Source organism: Bos mutus, chromosome 10 (genome assembly GCF_027580195.1).
Source record: "Bos mutus isolate GX-2022 chromosome 10, NWIPB_WYAK_1.1, whole genome shotgun sequence".
In the NCBI taxonomy this organism is placed as follows: domain Eukaryota; kingdom Metazoa; phylum Chordata; class Mammalia; order Artiodactyla; family Bovidae; genus Bos; species Bos mutus.
In genome coordinates this window covers 60,921,734-60,940,604 of record NC_091626.1, presented here as the reverse complement: position 1 = coordinate 60,940,604, position 18,871 = coordinate 60,921,734, and the positions used below count along the sequence as shown (strand labels likewise).

The 18,871-nt window shown below is 48.3% G+C and overlaps 1 protein-coding gene across 13 annotated transcripts in view; it reads right to left on the bottom strand.

The window, feature by feature from the left end:
* The window catches only part of TLN2 (talin 2), a 497,178-nt gene that overhangs the window by 30,493 nt on the left and 447,814 nt on the right, over positions 1-18,871 (bottom strand). For all 13 annotated transcript variants that reach the window (XM_070378009.1, XM_070378013.1, XM_070378007.1 and 10 more), the window contains 6 exons: positions 16,585-16,751; positions 15,251-15,434; positions 11,491-11,616; positions 11,178-11,294; positions 7,883-8,068; positions 4,011-4,118 (listed from right to left, as the gene is read on the bottom strand). In XM_070378009.1, coding sequence (XP_070234110.1) covers positions 4,011-4,118; positions 7,883-8,068; positions 11,178-11,294; positions 11,491-11,616; positions 15,251-15,434; positions 16,585-16,751 — 888 coding nt within the window. The remainder of the gene's footprint in view (positions 1-4,010; positions 4,119-7,882; positions 8,069-11,177; positions 11,295-11,490; positions 11,617-15,250; positions 15,435-16,584; positions 16,752-18,871) is intronic.

Below are 18,871 nucleotides of genomic sequence, written 5' to 3'. Positions count from 1 at the left end.
AATTCACCACTCTCAAATAGCTTATCTTAGTATTCTTTCCCTCTACCCTAAAGGTAATTTCCAAATAAATCTAATGTCTTCTCTGAATTTGCAATTTGGCTTTCTTTATCTGACTCTAAGTTCCCTCAGAAGTGAACACTAGTGTCTATGTCTGTGCATTTCCATTTTCTTCATTTCTTCTTGGGTTGGGGCTCCACCAGCTCTGTCCTAAGCAGTCTTATGGCTCATGGTCCTCTCATGTGGAGGGCTTCCCTGGTGGCTCAAGTAGTGAAGAACCTGCCTGCAGTGCAGACGTGGGCTCTATCCCTGGGTTAGGAAGATCCTGTGGAGGAGGAAATTGCAACCCACTCCAGTATTCTTGGCTGGGAAACGGACAGAGGGGCCTGGCGGGCTGTGGTTCATGGGGTCACAAAGAGTCGGACATGACTGAGCAACGAAGCACGCACGCCTCTCATGAGGAACAATCTTCCTCATACTTAGCATCGTATTAGCCCAGATTTCTTTCAAATCTGTTTGGAGAAGGAGTGAGGGCACATGAGGTGAAATGTGAGCTTATTTTCAGCTGCAGGACCAAGGAAACTACCACTGTCTGCAGCTTGGAGGTCGGAACGCTGTCACAGAGGTTCCACCGCTTTCAGTCAGGAACTCGTATTTTTCATGTTTATGATAATGAACATTATTATCTGGATGTTTCCTTCCTGTATTTTTATTGGAAAATATCCTTTATGGAATATGTGCAAGTCTCTAAAGAAACAAAAATATATGAGCTAATTTTTTAAAACAAATATTTGATGTGATTTCATTCTTATCTTCTTGGACATTAGAACCATCAGCACTTGTCACCATAAATAGGCAATAACATCCTTCTTGCAAAACATGAGACCAATTCTGTACGCTGTATAAAAGTTTTCATGTCATCTAGCTTTTTTTCCTATTAGTGATTTCAAATTAGCACCAGCATTTTTCACACCGTAAATCTCAAAACAACTATGGGGAAACAGGACATTTATACTTCTGCTTTACTTATGGGTTACAATGATAATAATTGTATAGAAAAATAAAAAGAAATTCAGGTGGCAGGCTTCTAACAGACACATCGACCACCACACAATCAACCAAATTAGGTTTGAAAACATAAGGTTTCAGAGTCCTGTTTCTTTAGCAAATATCAGGAAGAACTCATAACAGAAACACCGGGGAAGCATAGCTAGCTGTAAGGTGCAGTGGTGCTCGTGGGTCCATGAAAAGAAGCGAGTGGTCGCTCCCCTACTGCCAACCTCTGGCTTCACATGAAACCTCCCTGTGGAATGTAACCTTCCTGTTCCAGAAGAACCTGCTGATTATCACTAGGGCTGATGCCTGACAGTCCTTGTGTCTGTGCTAAGGCGCTTTAGTTGTGTCTGACTCTTTGTGACCCTATGGACCGTAGCCCTCCAGGCTCCGCTGTCCATGGGATTCTCCAGGCAGGAATATTGGCATGGATCGCCATGCCCTCCTCCAGGGGATCTTCCCGACTCTGGGACTGAACACGCGTCTCTTACGTTTCCTGCGTTGGCAGGTGGGCTGTTTACCACTAGCGTCGCCTGGGAAGTCCGACACAGCCATTAAGTGGCCATAAAGCTGGGGTCTCTGAGTGTGTGGCCTGGGAACGGCTCCTAGGTCTTCCCTCACGTTCACTGACACCCGGAATCCTGGGCTTCTTCTTGAGCAAAGAGGCCGACCATTCCCCCTGCCCCCACCCCCAGGAGGCCTGTCTTCTGCCACTAACACACGGCGTGCAGGAGAGGAGCTGAGGAGACAGGAAGCGCCTTGGTGGATGCCGCATCTGGTTCCCAGGTACTGGGAGAGGGGCTACAGGTGGCTTGAGGTCAAGGAGGGGACCCTATGAGGGCTCCCTTTTCCTTCTCTCTTGGGAGAAACTTCTCAAAACAAGTGCAGGTACCTGTCCTTCCTCATGCAGACAGAACTCACCCGGGACTAGGGGGGAAGGAAACTCGACATTGTCACTGTTTGCCTTGAAGTCTGCTGCATCGTTCCATGCAGCTTCATGGATTTGGCAAAGACGCCACTGCAGGTGGGTCCCAATGCAGTAACATTCTCGTTAAATGGTTCACCAAGAGCAAAGGTGTGCAGGGGCCTGGACCTACTAACCCTGAGTCAGTTGTCAGTGCAACACAGATATGGACATAGGAGTGGGAAAAAATATGGATTAACCAAGAAATGGACCTGGAGGAAACAGGTGAAGTGAGGATCCCTCCTGTGAGTAATAGGAAGATGCCAGAATTGTGGTGCTGGAGAAGACTCTTGAGAATCTCTTAGATAGCAAGGAGATCAAATCAGTCAATCCTAAAGGAAATCAACTCTGAATATTCATCAGAAGGACTGATAATGAAGCTGAAGCTCCAATAATATGGCCACCCGATGCAAGGAGCCGACTCACTGGAAAAGACCCCGATGCTGGGAAAGACAGGGCAGAAGTAGAAGGGGCAGCAGAGGAAGAGATGGTTGGATGGCATCACTGACTCAATGGACATGAATTTGAGCAAACTCCAGGAGATAGTAGAGGACAGAGGAGCCTGGCGTGCTGCAATCCATGGGGTCACAAAGAGTAGGACACAGCAACTGAACAACAAGGAAGTATTAAACAACAGAGACAGAAATCAAAGCATAGGAGAGACAAGGAGAAACGGGGGGTCAGGGGAGAGCCCCACTTAGGAAGCAAGGTGGGCACTATTGCTGTAGCCCCGCACCTCCGCTCAGCCAGGACGGGTACCTTCCAGAAGTATTTCAAATAAGTGTGCAGCAGATGTAAGCTCAGCCAGTGCCCTGGCCTCCCCACAGTCTCACTTAATCCTGAATAAGCTGCCTGTCTAACATCTGAGCAAACTCAAGCCCAGAAATGGCAGTTGTGGAGCTAGTTTCTTGGCAGAGCCTGAATTTGAATTCGAGGGTTCTGAACCTTAGCCTAAGACTGTTTCTACTATGCTTTCTAATGTTTGGACATAACAAGATTCCATGTGTCCAGAACAGATCGTCTCATCCAGAAAATGATATCTTTTGGAAGCCTTACTGGCTTCATTCTCTTTACACTGAATTTCCTGCTAAGTGTGCTCATGGGCTGAAAACTTCAGTCCCAACACAGAGAGCTGGTTTGGCTGAGGGAGGCTCGTGCCTGCAAACGCTGACTGACCAAGATGTTCTCACCTGGCTCTCTGGGTCAGGAAGATCTCCTGGAGAAGAAAATGGCAACCCACTCCAGTTTTCTTGCCTGGAAAATCCTATGGACAGAGGAGCCTGGTAGGCTACAGTCCATGGAGTTCCAAAGAGTTGGACATGACTTAACAAAATGACTGAACAATAACAGTTACCTGGGTGAAGAATGTAAGTAATGCTCCCTTAGAAAACCAAAAATGCTTAACATCAGAGGGAAATTTAAGGTGAAGAGAAGGCACTGAAATGCTAGGATGGGGACAGCTGAGAATAGTAAGTAGGACATGGTCCCAGGTCTCCCATTAGTAGCTGGTAACCTCAACCAGGAGGCCAAACATCTTTGAGTCTTGGATCCTTCCTTTGCCCTGTGAGCCGCATGTGGTTGCATGAAAAGAGAAAAATTTCAATACCCAGAGAATCAAAAGTCTTGACAGTCTTTGAGGTACATGTGTTGTATATCTGAAAGTGATGGATCTTTTTTTTTTTTTTTTTTAGGTTTGGGAAGAAGCAAAAGTAACGAAGGGAGCGGAGCTACCGTCAAGTCTCTCCTGGGGTGTTGTTTATGACTCCTGAACAAGCTTTCTTCCCGACCTCCCTCAGTTCTTTTGGATTTGAATGGCACCTCTCTCCAGTCTACACCTGTATCTTGTGAGTTGGAGCAGTGAATTGTGAGACGCTTTTTGGCTCAATCTAGTCCGAGCCTTGCAAGTGGAGCTTGCATGAAGCTCTAAGTGGGATTTTCCCAAGGAAAGGATGCTTAGCTCCTCCCTAGCCCCAGCGCTGCCCACACCCCTCCTCACCACCAAGACGTGCTCCAGGAGGTCCAGGTAGCCGAGGGTGCACTCCGTCCCATACCGCAAGGCTCTGGTGCGCACCTCCTCACTGACATCAGGGTGGAAGGAAGCTTGCTGGAGAAAGAAAGGAAGGCCACCTTAAGACAGGAAGAACCAGGAGGCAAGTGGACCAGGCGGCCACGTGGTGCTGTGCGTCCTACCTGTTTCCACTTTAGGTTCTCTGACAAGTTTGTGTCTGGCTTTTTCCAGTGCCCAGGGGCCAGACAAAAGCAAGCGAATCTGGCCTCTTTTTTCTTCCTTTCTCATCATGCCGATGCTCACATCTTTTATTGAAAGGAAGAAATTCCTCACTCTGTGACCAGACCACACTACAGTCATAGCCAGTCTCCTGACCAGGCCCACTGGCTCCTGGGAACCTTCAGAGAGCGAGCTCCCCAGCACCCTTAAGGTGCCATAAATAACTCACATTATACATGTCGAGATAAGCCAACCAGGACATATGGTTAACACAGCATCTGGCCCCCCTTCTTTTTGTACTTGTGACCTGCTGACTTGAGTTACTCAAGAAATATCGTTTCACATGGCATGTCCATTCACAGGGCCACCAGATGAACCACATAACATCCAGTGATGTTTGAATTTTGAATAAACAATGAAAACTTTTAGCCTAAGTATGGGGCACCCTGGTGTGGCTTTTTTATTTTTTTGCTCAGTCTGGCAATCCTACCCATTTAGCCTTTCCTGCTAATAACTTCACTCTGGAAAGAACTCGAAGGGACTTACAAGAATACAAAAAACAGAAAACTGCTAAAAAAAAAAAAAAATTCACAAGTCAGGACAAACACAAATCATGCATTAGGATAAGAGGTCAAGGCAGAAGGGGAAGAGTGACCTGTCTCCATGCTTCCTCCAGTCAAATCCTTCTTCCCAGGGATTGGGGGCTATTTGGAGAATACCTGGGATTTCTCCTCACCTGCCCCCAATTTGAGTGGCCAGCATCTATCATTTATGAGCCTGGTTTTATTCATCTGAGAACTAACAGGCCAGGCCTTTAACTCCTTCCACACTTTCATCAGCCTTGCTCCCCCATGTCTCCAAGTGTGAGGACAGAGCCCAGGTCTGGTTCAACGGGGAAGACAAGGGCTACGATGCTCCTCTGGTAGGTAGTGCACAAGACCCTCATTGAGAGCTGTGTGGGTGCTGATGATCACTGCTGGTCATCACTGCTGGTGCCTCTAACTTGTCAGAACCCTTGGGGAAAGCAACCTAGCAATAACTAGAAAGTCACACCATTTGACCCACTAATTCTACTTCTGGGAGTTTTGCCTAAGGATATTATCCAAAGCATAGAAAAATACCCAAAGATGCCCAAAGATGTTCACTGAAGTTGATGATTAAGGAAAGTGCAGATAATCTAAATAGCTGATGGTAGGGGAAAGAGTATATTCATTAACAATGTATTTCATGCTCATTAAAGAATCAGTTACAATGACTTACAGTAACAAAGAAACAGTCATGTAATGTTAATTGTAATTGGAGGTATGAAGTTGTGTCTGATAAAGACATATGAACATGAAAGCACGCTCAGAAAGAAATACACACTGGAATTAACTGGGGGTGCAGGGAAGTCTGTGTCCCCACTGGAGCAATTAATGTAATCCTCCGTGTCTGGTAAGATGAGTCAATATGGGTTGTACCCCACTTCTGTTTCTGCCCTGGCTGCCCTGCTCAGACCCAAAGGCGGTGTTCAAACACCACCATGTAGCCCTCTGCTTGGCACAGAATTGTTCCTTCTTGGCCCACCAACTGGCATGCCTAGTTTTCTATCTATTTACTGCACACCTTTTCTAGAAAGCTGTCTCATTTCCTTTCTGCAAGGGATGGGAGATACCAGAGACCACAGGAAACGTAGGCATCTGTAAGTCCTGTCCTGAGAGGAGTCTCTGGGCTTAGCAGTGACCCTTGTCATCGAGTCTGGTGTTGGCATGTGAGCTCTGGCTGAAAATCAGGATGGCTTGAGCCAGGGAGAGATCATAATGAAGAGTCAGGGCTAGGCCATTGGCACCTGTACTTTAATCCTTAACCTCTTCCCCTGGAGATGGGAGCACAGGGGAGGAAAATCAGAGCTGTCTTCCATTTCACATCTGTAACACGGAGACAGAGGTTCCCGTTCACCATGGTGACCTTAATCTCTGTGACTGGGAGGCCACGAGGAGCAGAAAGAGACGGGACCGGAGCTCAGAGGGTACGATCTCAGTTCTGGTTCTGATTGTATGACCTTGGTCATGCCACATCACCTCTCCAATCAAATAAGGAGAATTCCTAGTTAGAAGAATTCCCTTACCCTACCCATCTAGGATCGATTCTAAAACTATGAGGTGCTCTGCATGTGAACCGTGGTGGTGCTCACTAGCCATATCTGGCTGGCAAATACTGCAGTGATGGAGGTTATAACCCAAACAGAATGATCACTTCTGCCAGGGTAGATCCCATTGAGGGCATCAAAACTGTACTTGGGAGACTTCCCCGGTGGTCCAGTGGTTAAGAATCTGCCTTGCAATGTAGGGGACGTGGGTTTGATCCCGGGTCAGGAAACTAAGATCCCACATGCCAAGATGTCAAGGGGCACTTACACCCTGATGCCACAGCTGTTGAGCCCACGCGCCACAACTAGAGTCTGCATGTCTCGAGGAAAGATCCCTCGTGACTCGACTAAGATCCAACACAACCAAATAAATAAAAGAAATAACATAGTAAAACTATACTTGGGGCCTGAGGAGAGAAACTGCCTGGCCCAGCACACGTGGGACTCGTGACAGCGGCCCCACCCTCTTGTCACCCTCTTCTCCTCCCACCTCCCCTCCCCCGCACCCCGGGGTCCAGGAAATGCAGTGTTGTTCGCCACACCCAGCCCTCTAGCCTGACTGCCTTGCCCTGCCTCTGCCCAGGGACACCAGCCCATCCATCCCTGCTGAGGAACAGGAGAAGCCATCGTCGGACCCTGCACCAGCTCTCCCCACAACTCACTTCACCACAGAGAAGGGCCTGTTCCCAAGGACCCCAAGGTGCAACAGCTGCTTTTCCCCTTCTGTGGTTCATCTCTATCTGCTGACCAGGGTGGTGGGGGTGGGGGGATGAGGGGGGGGGGGGGTAGGGGTGAGGTGTCACTGATCCATCATGGGGAGAAGTCAGGGTTCCAGGGACATGGCTATCCCCAGAAGGGTGTTGGACTGGGGTGGGGCTGCTCAGTGGGAGGTGGGGGGCCTCTTATGGCTCCTTGGCTTAACAGATGTAAAGTCAAAGTTATAAAGCTCAGGTTATAAAGCTCAGGTCTCCCCAGCTCTCTCCAGCAGCACCAGCTCAGGGCAGCTGCCCCTGCTGTCCCCCTAAGGGTCAGAAGAGCTTCCCCAAGACGCCTGGTGCTGTTTGGTTCCTCTAACTCACTCCCTCACCTAATCATGGCAATATCCTTCCTGGCGCAAAATGGCTGATCGAGGAAGCAGGTAAGGGCACAGGCTGACGAGGGGTGCAGTTTTCCTTTGGAGGGCCTGGGACAAAACCTCACAGTCCTGCTCCACTACTGCAGCCCCTATAAGAAGGTGTCCCCCACCTATTTAGGAAGAACTGAGAGATGAAGTGGGAGGGCAAGTCAGCAGACCAAGTCCACGCCCTCTTAAATATGAAGCTACCTCCAGAGTGTCACCTCCCATGGCTGACGGGCACACCTGTCATCAGTGTGCACTCTATCACACAGGCCAGGGTACTGAGCTGCTCACTCCTACACATGGCCAGTCCCTCTCCTTCTCCAGACTGACTGCAACAGCTCAGCCACGACAGAGCACCACCCTACCCACCCCAATCAACGCCAAGGCCTTTACCTTGCAGGCAGTCAACATGTCCGACACGGCCTTCCGGCTCAGATTGGCAGTGGCTATCACGTCCTCCTGTCGACAAGAGTTCCCAGCAGCCACAGCTTTGGCCGTTGCCATGGTGATGCCTTTGGTCATCCTGATGGATTCTTCAGGTGATGATGTCTTCTCAGGTACCTCTTTTGACTGGAATACCTGGAAGTGAGAAATGGAAAAGCTGAAAAAAGTCAAAGAGGGAAGAATGGAAATAACATATGCTTCCCCTACTGGCTGCAGCGCAGTGTCTGAAAACCGAGCCAGCTATGGGAGGAAACTGGTCAAATGGCAGGAAATCAGAAATGTAACTGGAGTACAGTAATATCATTCTTGCTTTCAAAATTCCAGCGTGGATAAGCCCCACACACCTGTCTGCAGCATTCCTGGGGGGAGAGTGTGGGGCGGAGAATGATCCACACTGTTAACATGCTTGCCTGCGGACACTGACACTCCATGTGCATTAACTCCACCCCCGGGGTGGTGGGGTGGGGTGGGGTGGACTGTGCAGCTTCCCAGATCTTCTGGCCCATTCCTGCTGATACCTCAGTGGTCCCCAGAAGCTCCACAGCCCTGATGCTGGTTCCAGAGCAAGACTGACCTGGATGAATCACTCTGGACTCAGCTCTCTCTCTTAAAGACAGTGTGAAGCTGGGGAAGAATAAAGCATTCCATTTCTTCTATTCTCAGCCTGTCTTACAAATATAACTGCCTAATTGTGTGGAGGTGTTCATGTCGAGCCTGCCACCGTGACATTGTGAATTATTTAACAATACTCATACACCTTTAGAGAAGCTGAAATACATTAGCTATGGTAAGTGAGTATCTCACTTTAAAATTCCACCTGCCAGTCAAGCCAACCATTTCTGCTTCCAGCCCATCTGCCACGGTTCTACCATGAGTGATGGATCCCTGAATACGAGGACCCCTGAAACAGGTGGGGCTGCTCTGTCTTCAGTCCTTGTTGTTGTTCAGTCGCTAAGTTGTGTCTTTGCAACCCCATGGGCTGCAGCACACCAGCCTTCCCTGTCCTTCACTATGTCCCAGAGTCTTCAGCCCTAGGCAGCCATGTTTGAGCCACGATTAGAAGGGAGGACCCAGCTGACATCCCTGTCATGTGCCCATCAGCGTCAAACATCACTAACCCCCTAAAAATGAACAACAGCAATCTACTGCCCAGGACCACCCCTTAATGCTGCAGTGTGATGAGCATGGACAGAGCCCTCCATGCTAACATGGGCCTTAGGGCTCATGCTACTTTGGGAACCTCCTATGTTCATGGACATGCATCGTCTAGGTCAATTCTTTTTTTTTTTTTGATCTAGGTCAATTCTAGGCTGACCATCTGTAATATCCCAGGAATTACAAATCTCTTTCATTGCCACTGTTTGGCCCACCCACACCTGTCAGAATGTGCTCTAGACTTTTGATAAGAAACCTCAGCCTAGGGACTTCCCTGGTGATCCAGTGGTTAAGAAACTGAGCTTCCAATGCAGGGGGTGCGGGTTCCATCCCTGGTCAGGGAACTAAGATCCCACATGCCATGTGGTATGGTATGGCCAAAAAATAAAATTAAAAAAAAAGAAAAGAAAAGAAACTCCTAGCCCATGTAGGCAGGTGAGAGCCAGGCAGCAGTCTTAAGGATACTGCCTGCAGTTTTTAGTTTCTTCTTTGTGTGAGAACTAAGCACAATGGCAACCAAGGTTGGAGTCATTAAAAACAGGACACAAGAACCCAAGTCTTCACCACTAAAACCCAACAGAATTGCTCATCTCTGCTGCTTCCCAGATGGCACTAGTGTTAAAGAACTCGCCTGCCAATGCAGGAGACATAAGAGATGTGGGTTTCACCCCAGGGTCATGAAGATCCCCTGGAGAAGGAAATGGAAACCCACTTCAGTATTCTTGCCTGAAGAATTCCATGGACAGAGGAGCCTTGAGGGCTATAGTCTGTAGGGTTGCAAGAGCTGACATGACTGAAGCAACTTAGCACGCACACACTGCTGACCCTCAGGAGCTTGTGGCCTTTGCAGGTGACTCTCTGAAGACTCCTCCTTCCAAAAGAGAAGCTGAATCTGTGAGCAGATCTGCTATTAAAAAGGAACCTCACATGATGGCCCATGTTGCCTCTGCATTTAAATTTTATTTATCTGCGATTCTTTGAAAAATATCCTAAAGCTGTCTGTGTAAGTCATTTGGCCTACTAAGAATAAAGGTACATATAAAATAATGAAAATAAATAGCATTTGTAATAGTAAATTAAAAAAAGAGGAATCTTAGTTTGAAGGTACTCATTTTCAGCATATTTGTTTCAAGGGATTAGGATGAGGCAATCCACAAGGCAATCCACGACCACCATGGAGTCAAAAGAACAGGAGACAACCACAGTAACCCCAGGATACCCTCATTCTAAGACAGTGGAACTGGGCAAGAGTGAACACAGGGTCGGAGTCTCTGAGATCAGACACCTCACGTGGAAGGCAGCCTGAAGTTAAAGGGAAGTGTCCCCAGTAAAAGCGTCTGGGTTTTCCTAACAGTGAACTCAGACTCCCACATCTATCTGTGTGCAGCAGGATGAGCTGCTGTTGGTGGCCATGGGAATCAGGCGAGGACTTCCCTGCTGTCTCAGTGAATAAGAATCCGCCTGCCAATGGAAGGGACACAGGTTTGGTCCCTCGTCCAGGAAGATTCCACATGCCACGGAGCAAGTAAGCCCATGTGCCGTGACTACTGAAGCCTACGTGCTCAGGGCCTGTGAGCTGCAACTGCTGAATTCTGTGCACCCTACAGCCCATGCCTCACAACAAGAGAAACCAGCGCAGTGAGAAGCCTGTGCACCGCAACAAAGAAACAGCCTGTTTCCCACAACTAGAGAAAGCCTGCATGCATCAATGAAGACCCAGTACAACCAAAAATGAATAATAAAATAAGTAAAATTAAAAAAAAAAGCATAAACTCAAGGCGAGTGCAAAGGGCCACAATGAGTTTTCCCTTTGCCGAGGCTCTTCTGCAGTGCTTTCATTTTATGCTGCTATTTTAGTGGAATTAAACATGGTCCCAAGTCATACATTAATTCATTTAATTACATTTGCAAACTGATCCTAGCCAAACTCTGAGGTCAGTATCACATAGGTTCTCCATGGCACAAGGCTACCAGCAGGCAGGTGAGTGGGCCCCCCTAGCTCAGGCACTCCAAGTAAAATCTCAGAGAAGTTGCACTGGGGTCGGCTATTGCACACAGGGCCCTAGGGAGGTGACTGGTGGCTCCTTACCGTGAGCTCCTGCTTCATGTACTCGATGGTGGCCTCTAGTGCCCGTGTGCCCCGAGTGGCCTCGTCCTCCACTGCCTTCACGGTCTTGAGGAGGGAGGTGACATTGGTCACCATCACCTGCATGGGAAGACAGGCCAAGAGAAAACAGTGAGCTGAGGTCCCATCCCTCTTAGTGCAGCTCTAATGTGCCCACACCTCTATGTGAGGAAGGAACTCAGATGCTCACTGCCCCCTTCAAAACCCGAGAGTGTCATCTCTGTCTCTCACTGGAGCACCCCTGGCATACTTGCCCCTGGCTGGGGCTCCACTCTACCTTGGCAGCCCCCTTGAGCTGGTACATGGAGGGGTCATCGGCAGGCTTGCTGGCAGCTCCCTTGGTAGCACCAATGAGATCTGAGAGGGCCTTGGCCACGTCTTTGATGGCATTGATCAACACTACCTGAAAGAGAGCATGCACCCCCGGTGAGCAGCCGCACCAAGATCACAGCACAAGAGCAGGGCAGGGGGGACCTGGGAGGCGGGGCTCAGTGTCCACAGCTCCCCTGCCCACAGCACAGGACCAAGATCACACAGCACAAGAGCAGGGCTGGGGGGACCTGGGAGGCGGGCTCAGCGTCCACAGCTCCCCCGCCCGCAGCACAGGACCAAGATCACACAGCACAAGAGCAGGGCAGGGGGGACCTGGGAGGCGGGGCTCAGTGTCCACAGCTCCCCTGCCCGCAGCACAGGACCAAGATCACACAGCACAAGAGCAGGGCAGGGGGGACCTGGGAGGCGGGGCTCAGCGTCCACAGCTCCCCCACCCGCAGCACAGGAGAGTCCCCAGGGCCTGCCCTTGGAGACTCCAGTGTAGGAGTCTGGGTGGAAATCCAGAATCCACGCTTGAAGAAGTTCCCTGAGGGAGGCAGGTACTGAGCCAGAATGCCGAACCCAGGTACAGTCTATCTGGCAAGTTCAGAAACATGTCCTGGCTGACAGCTCTGCTGAAAAGCTGCCTGTTAAAGGATGAAGGCAGCTAGGCAGACACCCCGAGAGGCAAAACCACTCACCTGTACCCAGAACTGGTCACCAAAAGCACTGAGAACAAAATGCACGCCCCCTGGCCTGGCCTGCAGCTCCCATAGCAGCCTGCCTGCATCCCCAAGTGGGATCCTGACCCACTCGCCATGCTACAGGCATGGAGGTCTATCTTTTTCCCCATTGGAAATCCTCCCCGACTCTGACCTCAGGGCCTCTGCTCCATCCCCTTCTCTGCCTGGACCCCAGCTTTTTTATCCTTCAGGTCTCAGGGCAAATGTCACGTCCTCAGAGATCCTACTTGACCACTTGCGCCACAAGCCCATCTCCACCGGAATGCCCTCAGCTCACCCTGCTTTATTTAATGCACTTAGCTGTAGTATAATAGTGATAAAGTAATGTGGAATTAGTTCATTATATACCATCTGCCTTCCTCGACTGGGATGGATGCTCCAGGAGGGCCAGCCTGGACTTCTGTTGTGTCTTGCACTCAGAACAAGGCCTGGCATGTGGTGGGCACTCAGCAAATCCTCAGGCAATGAGTGGATATACAGATGTGAACCCACATAACACTAGATGGAACTCAGCGCCTTCACTCTTCTAACTGAACAGACAACAGACCACTTCTGGGTGACTTGGAATCTCAAGTACCAGGCGTCCTTAGGAATTCCATGATGCTGGGTATGACATTTAAGTCTTCTGGGTCCAATAGCTACAATAACAACTCCTAATTCTTACAACAGCAGCTTCCCTGCACAGAGGGCAGTGTTCCAGGTGCCGAGCCAAGTACAACGCACACGATCTTATTTAACCCTCATCACTACCTTTTCAAGTGGGAACTACAATAATTGTGTCCATACTTGAAGAGCCTGGGATCAGCTGGGTTGGGATTCAGACTCTGGTCAGTGTGATGCCAAGGACACGGTCTTCACTTCCACACTGTATTGGGCTCCTGTGGCCCTGGCTCCTTATCTGCAAATGGGGTGCCAGCCGCACCCCCCCACCCCCCTACCACACTGCCGGCAGATGAACCAGGTAACAAATGTGAAAACATCTTAGAAACACTAGCGTCCCAGACACTGCAAGCACAGCCAGGCTGTGACTCCCAGCCTCCCACCCTCTCCATCTCGTGGCTTCTCACCCACAGAGTGCACGAACCTCTGCCAGACTCTAAAACCACAGGGCAGGCTGGGTTGTGACGGGGCTCCCGAGGAGGGGCTGCGGTGGGGACCACAGGGGAGAGGCAGAGTGGGCAGTTGTGCTGCTGACACCTGGCACAGGCTGTCCCCTCCCAGGCACTGGACACTGACCAGGAACAAGTGGGTGTACCTTTCAGACAGGGCATTTTGCACTGGTGGTCTCAAAAGAAGATGGGTTCTGGGACATCTGGATCATTTGGGAGTTAAAGACTAAGCAATTCGATACATTTTGGATTTAAATCCAAAGATCTAAATCCTCCCAGCTGATTCATTCCAGGTTGGGCCAGGCTCGGGTTCCAACTGCACTCATGCATTTTCTAGCTTTTCCTTCTTCCATGCGGGTAAGAACAATGCCCAGGCAGAGACTTCTGTGAATGCTTTGAATTCCACAGGGCAGTCAATCTGGGCTCTGATATTATCAAAGAGAAAGCCAGCACAGGAGTAAAAAGCCAACACATGGAATGTTTCCTTCAAGGGGCTCCACTCCACTGGAAGATGTCAGGAAGGGAGGGGTCACAGCCGTGTGGGAAGAGAGCTGGTGGTCTGGTTGTATTCATCAGCACAGTAGCTGTCATCAACTCTGGCACAGGACGGAGGGACCCTTCGTCTCCAGTGATGTCCAAATGGGCCTAACAGGCTTGTTAATTGAGTATAGTTTAAGCAATGGAAACTGAAGTGTTTACCATTTAATGGTGCTGGGGGGTGAAACAACAGAGGGATGTTTAAATTTTGCATTCAGGAATGGGAAGAATCCATCAATGCTGGCCATGGTTGGCTGTTAGTTCAGCAAGAGCTCAACTACTCTGTTGGGCATCCACAATGTGTGGAAGCCATGAGTTTGTTTCAAAGATCAATAAACCATGGTTTCTGTCCTTGAGGAGTTGATGGTCTTGGCTGGGGGCTGAGCACCCCAGCAGGTAACATCAGTGAAGTGGCTGAATCCAAAGCAGAGAGTCACAGAGCCTGGAGACCATCTCTGCCCCCCAGTTCCTCTCTCTCTTCCCCTTCAGAGTCAGATTTCTCAAATGGGGCATCTATACATACTGCCTCCTACCTTCAGCCTCATCTGGCCACTCCTCACTAACAGCCCTGACAGGGTGACCGCTGCCATCCATGGCGCTGGAGCTGGCTCTCACATCTCCTTTCTTGCCTCCTCGGCAGCGTCTCTGGAGGGCTGAAGCACTGCTTCCTCTTAACATCAGGCCCCTGGCTTTCTTCCCACCAGCTGCTGCCACTTCTCAGTCTCCTTGTGCATCTTTTTCCTGAAGATGGTCCAAATGATGGGTTCCTCAGCTTTGCCCTGACCCCGTCTCCTCATTCTCCTCTGTGGCTGTGGTCACTGTTTATTGGAGAACAAGCCCTGCATCCACACCCTCCAACCTGAGCCAGCTCAAGCCTACTCACTTGTTCCAGCTGAGTGTCTCTCTGGAACTTCTAATTCAACACACTGCAATCTGAATCCATCTGCATCTCCACCCAGGCCAGGCCTCCCTCCAGGGAGCCTCGGCTGGGTACCGGGAGCCACTGTCCATTCACTGATGTAGCCTGAAACACACAGTTGTCCTGGCCAGCTCCCTTGCTGTTATCTCCAAACACTCAGCGTGACCAATCATTTACCAAGCCCAGCAGAGACCTCCTTACAGATTCCTCTCAAACCTGTGGGCTTGTATCCATCGCCACGGCTGTGCTACAGTCCATGCCACGATCCTGCCTGGATAACTGCTTCCTACCAGTCCCTAAACCACAGACGCACCCACACACATACTGTCTATTCCCCAAGTTCCTATTCTGCCTTCAGTTTCTTCTAAGACCTGTGCATAGAGTCTGTGGGAACATGAGGCCTGACGACATGCCTACCTGGGTCTCGGGGTCATCAGAGCCCAAGCTGGCAGCCCCCAGCTTGACCACCTCAGCGAGCTGGGTGATGGTGGCTGCAGAGGACTGAGCTGCCTGGGCCAGCTTGTCTGGAGTGGATGCAGCCCCCGACACCAGCAATTTTGTGTCTTCCACCAAGGCCTTGGCTGTCTTCAGAATGTTCTCCCTGAGGGGAGGGAGTGCAGGGGAAGGGGGCAGACAAAGGGTAGACATTGGTCACTGGTAGTCAGGAAGAAAACAAACCCTGTGTGTGTGTGCTCAGTCATGTCTGACACTTTGCGACCCCATGGACTGTAGCCCGCCAGGTTCCTCTGTCCATGGGATTTTTCAGGCAAAAATACTGGAGTGGGTTATTTCCTACTCCAGGGGATCTTCCTGACCCAGGGAATGAACTCACATCTCTTTTGTCTCCTGCATTGGCAGGTGGATTCTTTACAACTAGCACCACCTGGGAAGCTCAGTTAGGAAGAAAAGAAATCCTCCTAAGGGCTTCTATTAAAGAAGAGAAGGGATCCAGTTCTCCTCTTGTAATAGGAGGCTCTCATCTCCATGTAAGAGAATTAGGATAGAGGAGAGGAAAGTCAGCTCAGAATTCCCAGTTAATCGTAAAACTTCAATTATAGATTCAGGGCTATCAGTTTGGTCCCCTTCCCCCGCCCCGTACCTTCCTCCCTGTGGTTCCTAGTGGCCCTGAAAATACTTCATAGCGACAGGGGGCTGTGAGGACACATGGGCAAGGGGACCTGGACATCAGAGCCCAGGGGGCTGAGTTTTGGAAGGGGTGACAGGGCACTGGGAATCACCTCCCCTGCCCAGTCTTGGGGCAGTGGAGAGAGGAAGAAAGGTGCGGGACACGTGGCAAGGACACGGGGGGATATATCCAGCAGCAAACGGAGACCCTAGCACCAGCCTCCGAAGCAGAGTCTGAAGAGCCAGCCTGGGAGAGACAGCAGACTTGGAGCTTCACTCTCCATTTAGGTAGGAGCTAAATGCCTGCCCGGGCCACTCCCAGTCCCACTAGGGTTACTGAAAAAATCGAGGGCATAGCTTTTTAGCTTAGGAATAAAAAAAAAGACGAAAAAGTTGGAACAGACTGGATGTAGGCTGTGAATGGCAGAGCTGGAACACAATTCTGTTTGCAGTTGAGAAAAGGCACTTATTTGGATTACGTGGTCCATTTCCCCCACTTGAACATCCTTGCAAAATAAAAATGCATAACCATATTTCTGGATGTTGGTCAGCATCTCCAAAGTCCATCAGGCCACAATGAACGTCTCCCTGTCCAGGAGCCCCCAGGATGGCTGTCACTCCCATACCTGTGGTCTGCGAATGTCTCGTTGTTCTCTGCATTCAGGGTCCCTGCAGTCGCAAACATGATGGTGGTGTCCAGGTCGGCGATGATCCCGGATACGGCAGTGGCAGCTGTGATACATGCCTGGGTCCCCTTGTTCCCAGCCTGGAGAGCGGACAGCACCAAGGATACCTGAGGGCAGAAAGGGAAAGTCAGTGGGTGTGGAAGATGGAGAAAATACAACCCTGAAGTTTAAAAACTAAAAAAAAAGACCACAAAGAACACAAAAAATAGAAGAGGAGGAAACTCTTCCAAACTCACTTTACGAGGCCAACATTACTCTGACACCAAAACCAGGCAACGATACCACAAAAAAAAGACAATTACAGGCCAATATCCTTGATGAACACAGAGCAAAAATCCTCCACAAAATATCAAGAAACCAAATTCAACAAAACAATAAAAGTATCACACACCATAATCAAGTGGGAATTACTCCAGGGTTGCAAGATTGGTTCAACATCCAGATATCAATGTGATATACCACATTTACAAAACAAAGGGTAAAAATTAAATAAGTCATCTCAATAAATGCAGATAAAGCATTTGACAAAATTCAACAGCCATTTATGAAAAACACTCTCAACAAAGTGCATATAGAGAGAACATATATCTCAATACAATAAAGGCCACATACAACAAGCTGATAGTTAACATTATATTCAAAGGTGAAAAGCTAAATGCTTTTCTTCTAAGATCAGGAACAAGACAAGGATGGCCACCCTCACCAGTTTAAGTCAATACAATAGTAGAAGTCCTAGCCAGAGCAGTAAGACAAGAAAAAAAATAAAAGGCATGCAAATTGGAAAGCAAGAGTAAAACTGTCCCTATTGGCAGATGACATGATATTCTATATAAAAAACCCTGATGATTCCATAAAAAAACACCAAACTTTTAGAACTAATAAATGAATTCAGCAAACTTGCAGGATACAAAATCAATAAACAAAAACCTATTGTGTGTCTATATACTAATAATGAACCAGCAGAAAGAGAAATTAGGAAATCAATCCCATTTATAACTGCATCAAAAAGAATAGAATACTTAGGAATAAATTTAACCAAGGAGGAGAAAGACTTGTGTACTGAAAACTATAAGAAGTCAAAGAAATTGAAAAAGGTACAAATAAATGAAAAGATATTTGTGCTCATGGATTAGAAGAATATTGTTAAAATATCCATACTACCAAAACCAATATACAATTTAACACAATTCTTGCCAAAATTAAAATGGCATTTTTCACAGAAAATGAACAGTCCTAAAATTTGTACGGAACCATAAAAGATCCAAATAGCTAAAGCAATCTTGAGAAAGAACAAAACTGGGGGCACTATGCTTTTAGATTTCAAACTAAATCAGAAAGCAACAGCAATGAAAACAGTATGGTAAAGGCATAAGAACAGATATGTAGATGGAATTAGAAAGCTCAGAAATGAACCCATTCATATCTGATCAATTAATTTATGACAAAGGAGCAAAGAATATACAATGGGGGAAGAACAGTATAGTCATTAAATGGTGTTGAAAAAACTGAACAGCCATATGCAAAAAAATGAAACTGTATCACCATGATTCACCATACACAAAAATTAACTCAAACTGGGTTAAACATAAGACCTGAATATAAGACCTGAAACCATAAAACCCCTAGAAGAAAATATAGCTGGTCACTTCCTTGACAGAGGTCTTGGCAATGGATCTGACACTTAAAGCACAAGCAACAAAGCAAAAATAAACAAGTGGAACTTGTTTACATATTGATATACGTATATATGTACATATATATGAATATATAAAACTAAAAAGCTTCTGCACAGTAAAGGAAACCACCAACAAAATGGAAAGGCAATCTACTGAAATGGAGAAAATATTTGCAAATCATATATTTGATAAACATAAATAGAACTCAAACTTACACAACTCAATAGCCAACCTCACCCCCCCCCAAAAAAAACCCATCATTTTAAAAACTGGCAGACTATCTAAATGGACATTTTTTCTGCAAAAGATACACAGATGGCCAATCAGTTCAGTTCAGTTGCTCAGTCGTGTCCGACTCTTTGCGACCCCATGAATCGCAGCATGCCAGGCCTCCCAACAGGCACATGCAAAGATGCTCCACATGACTATCAGGGAAATGCAAATCCAAACCACAGTGAAATATCTATCACCTCACATTGTCAGAAAGTTTATTCTCAAAACGAAGTAACGAGTGTGGGCAAAGATGTAGAAGAAAGTGAACCCTTATGCAA